The sequence below is a fragment of the Vanacampus margaritifer genome, chromosome 20, assembly GCF_051991255.1.
Source record: "Vanacampus margaritifer isolate UIUO_Vmar chromosome 20, RoL_Vmar_1.0, whole genome shotgun sequence".
Classification (NCBI taxonomy): Eukaryota; Metazoa; Chordata; class Actinopteri; order Syngnathiformes; family Syngnathidae; genus Vanacampus; species Vanacampus margaritifer.
Genome location: NC_135451.1, coordinates 1,831,469 through 1,835,000, shown reverse-complemented (window position 1 = coordinate 1,835,000; position 3,532 = coordinate 1,831,469). Strand labels below are relative to the sequence as shown.

Sequence of the window (3,532 nt, the reverse complement as noted above, 5' to 3'; positions counted from 1 at the left end):
CTCTGAGAAGAAAAACTTAAATATGCACGCACTAACCCATTCAGGTGAGGAGAAACCTTTTGTTTGTTCATTTTGTGGCCAAAGATTCAATCGGAAGCAACACTTAAGAAGTCACACAAGAACACACACTGGTGAGAAACCTTTCGCCTGCTCAGTTTGTGACCAAAAGTTTTCTGAGAAGGGAAGCTTAACAATACACACAAGAACTCACACTGGCGAGAAACCTTTTACCTGCTCAGTTTGTGGTCAAAGGTTCTCAGAGAAAGGAAGCATGACAAGGCACACAAGAACTCACACTGGTGAGAAACCTTTTGCCTGCTCAGTTTGTGGCCAAAGATTTTCAGAAAAGGGACATTTAATAAGACACACAAGAACCCACACTGGTGAGAAACCTTTTGCCTGCTTTGTTTGTGGGCAAATATTCTCTCAGAAGGAAAGCTTAACAAGGCACACAAGAACCCACACTGGAGAGAAACCTTTGGTCTGCTCTGTTTGTGGACAAAGATTTTCAGAGAAGGGAAGCTTAACAAGGCACACAAGAACCCACACTGGCGAGAAACCTTTTGTATGCTCAGTTTGTGGCCAAAGATTCTTAGTAAAGGGACACTTATTAAGACACACAAGAACCCACACTGGTGAGAAACCTTTTGCCTGCTCAGTTTGTGGCCAAAGATTCTTAGAAAAGGGACACTTGAAAAGACACACAAGAACCCATACTGGTGAGAAACCTTATGCCTGCTCAGTCTGTGGTCAAAGTTTCACAGAGAAGGGAAGCTTAACCAGGCACACAAGAACCCACACTGGTGAGAAACTTTTCACTTGCTCACTTTGTGGCCAAAGCTTTTCTCGGAAGGAAAAGGTCAAAAGACACAAGTGTGCTGGTGAACCGAAATAATCAAAAAACATTAGACAAAAATTTAAATGTTTGTTTGTTTGAAGTTCATTTAGAACATATTGACATAAAAGCAAAATCCATAATATTCCAAGTGAAAACTTAAGCTACTAGTCCGAAAAGGAGTAGGAAGAAGTGAAACTTATCAAATACTACCTCTAGCATCACATTACCAATATAATTAGGTCAAAAATTCCGTACCATAATACACAATATATACCTAAACAAACTTTTTTTTTTTTGCGCACACATACAAACATGGTTTCCCAGGTGGGAAGCGAACCCACGCCAACCTGCATCGTAGGCAAGTGACGGTACCACTCCGCCACCTCGAGCCCACCTAAACAAATTGAATAATACACCTGAACTATACATACTATACACATTTATCCACCCCACACCCAACTGTTATTCACAATGTGCATACACTAAGCCTCCTCCCTTCCCAGTATATAAGTACATAAGCAACATATTTTCATACCTTCTTTTAGAATTATTGATGTTTGGAGATTGTTTTAATTCCTCACTTATACTGTTACACAGCTTCAGACCACAAATTGACAGACAAAATTTTTTCCTAGTTGTGCGTATATTTAGCACTTTGTATTGACCTCTTAAATCATAATTTCCATCCGGTAATTTGTTGTGTTTAGCCTTATACATGATTTGCGCTATTTGAAATAATACAATATCTGCAAATTTTAGTAGATTTGATTTTACATAGAGCAAATTTGTGTGTTTGATATATTCTACATTATGAATGGTTTGTTCTTATGGTTCTTTTTTTGTAGACGTGTCAATGATTGCAATGAATTCTTATAGTTATTTCCCTCAGCATAATATTGTAGATAGGGTAAAACTAGGGAACAGTACAATGTGTGGACTGATAGCCTATCCCTAGCCTTATTAATGAAGGCAATATTTTTTGCTATTTTAGATTGGACATACACAATATGTGACTTAAGTAGATTTTTTCATCAATTATGACACTGAGAAATTTTATTTCCTGCACCCTTTCAATTTCAACCCCATTTATTTTTATATGCATTTGAATGTCTATTGTATGATTACCAAATAATATAAATTTGGTCTTATCTACATTTAATGATAGTTTATTCAACTCAAACTACATTTTGAGCATGTTCAATTCCTTGTCTTTTGTTTGCTATAATTGACTTAGATCATCACCTGAACAAAAAATTCTTGCATCTGCAAAAAGTACCACTTTCATTGTCCCTAACACATTACAAATATCATTAATATAAATAATAAATAATTTGGGCCCCAACACCGACCCCTGGGGGACACCACAGGTAATGTTCAAAAGTGATGAGCAGTGATTGTCAATCATTACAAATTGCTTCCGCATATCCAAATAACATTTAATCCACTCCCATACAATACCCTTGATACCAATTTTATATAACTTGGTTAATAATATGTCATGATTATAGTGTCAAATGTTTTTTTAGGTCAATAAATATACCAAATGCATGTTCTTTGCTGTCTCTTGCGTCTGTTGTTGTTTCAGTTGATTCTAGTATTGCACGTGCAGCTGATCTATTACACCTAAAACCATATTGACATTCTGATTGTAAATTGTACTTTACTAAAAATGAATCTAACCTTTTGTTGAAAATTTTTTCTAGTATTTTTGAGACTTGTGTAAGTAGTGAAATGGGTCTATAATTTGCAAAAAGAAATTTTCTGCCAGTTTTGTACAATGGAATTACTTAAGAAATTTTAATTTGGTTTGGAAATGTACCGGTCTTAAATGATAAATTAAATATATATGTTAATTGTTCAGAAATCTCATTGATTACCAATGTAAGCAATGTCATATCAATGTTGTTATCAGTTAATGTTTTGTTTTTACATGTTTTAACCACTTCCAGAATCTCTTCCTGAAATCTATCTGAAAGTATTCTCCATGATTTTTATTTACAAAAATCAACATTTTATTCAATGTAGTATATTTTCTTTTCTTGTAATGTTGTAGCTTCCTGTGGACATTTGTTTTTGAAATTAGCACTGGTGCTAAAATATTTAAAGAAATGCATGCACTTTGTTCAATGTTTTAGTGATATCCATATGAAATAAGTTCATGATTGATTTGATGGACTGTGAAGAAACTTTGACTTTTGATGGGAAGGTGAGGAACGTGTAAATGTGTTTCTGAATAAAATGAAATAATCAAAGACTAAGTCTTGTTCGTCAATGAAAAAGTTTGGATATGTTGACTTAGAAGGTCTTGTTTGGAAGTCAACCCAAAAATGTTCTTTGCAACAATATGCTGTGTGAGCTAGTTTAAACGCGACATTCTAATTAATATTGTGCTAGTGGAAATATGAGTTAAGCAGCAAAATCCACCCATTTTTATCCATTTTACCAATTGCTGTCGACTGAAAATGACATCACAGTTGCCCAGGGCTCAGGTAATGAGCAAATCACGGCTCGGCTTCAGAAAACAGATGAATCATGATTGGTGGTGACCTAAGCCCTAAGCAACTGTGATGTCATTTTCAGTCAGCAGCAAGTGCAAAATGGCCACCCTCTGAGATGGTTAAAATGGGTTGGTTTAGCTTCTTTACTCAAATTACACAATATTAATCAGAATACAGGGTTTAGACTCCTGGGGCT

At 35.4% G+C, this 3,532-nt stretch overlaps 1 protein-coding gene across 1 annotated transcript in view; it reads left to right on the top strand.

Annotated features, from left to right (window-relative positions):
- LOC144040575 (uncharacterized) overlaps nt 1-3,096 on the top strand; it is a 20,649-nt gene extending 17,553 nt beyond the window's left edge. The window contains exon 2 of the mRNA XM_077554875.1: nt 1-3,096. This exon is cut by the window's left edge and continues 670 nt beyond it. Coding sequence (XP_077411001.1) covers nt 1-895 — 895 coding nt within the window. The 3' untranslated portion in view covers nt 896-3,096.
- Nucleotides 3,097-3,532: the final 436 nt, after the last annotated feature.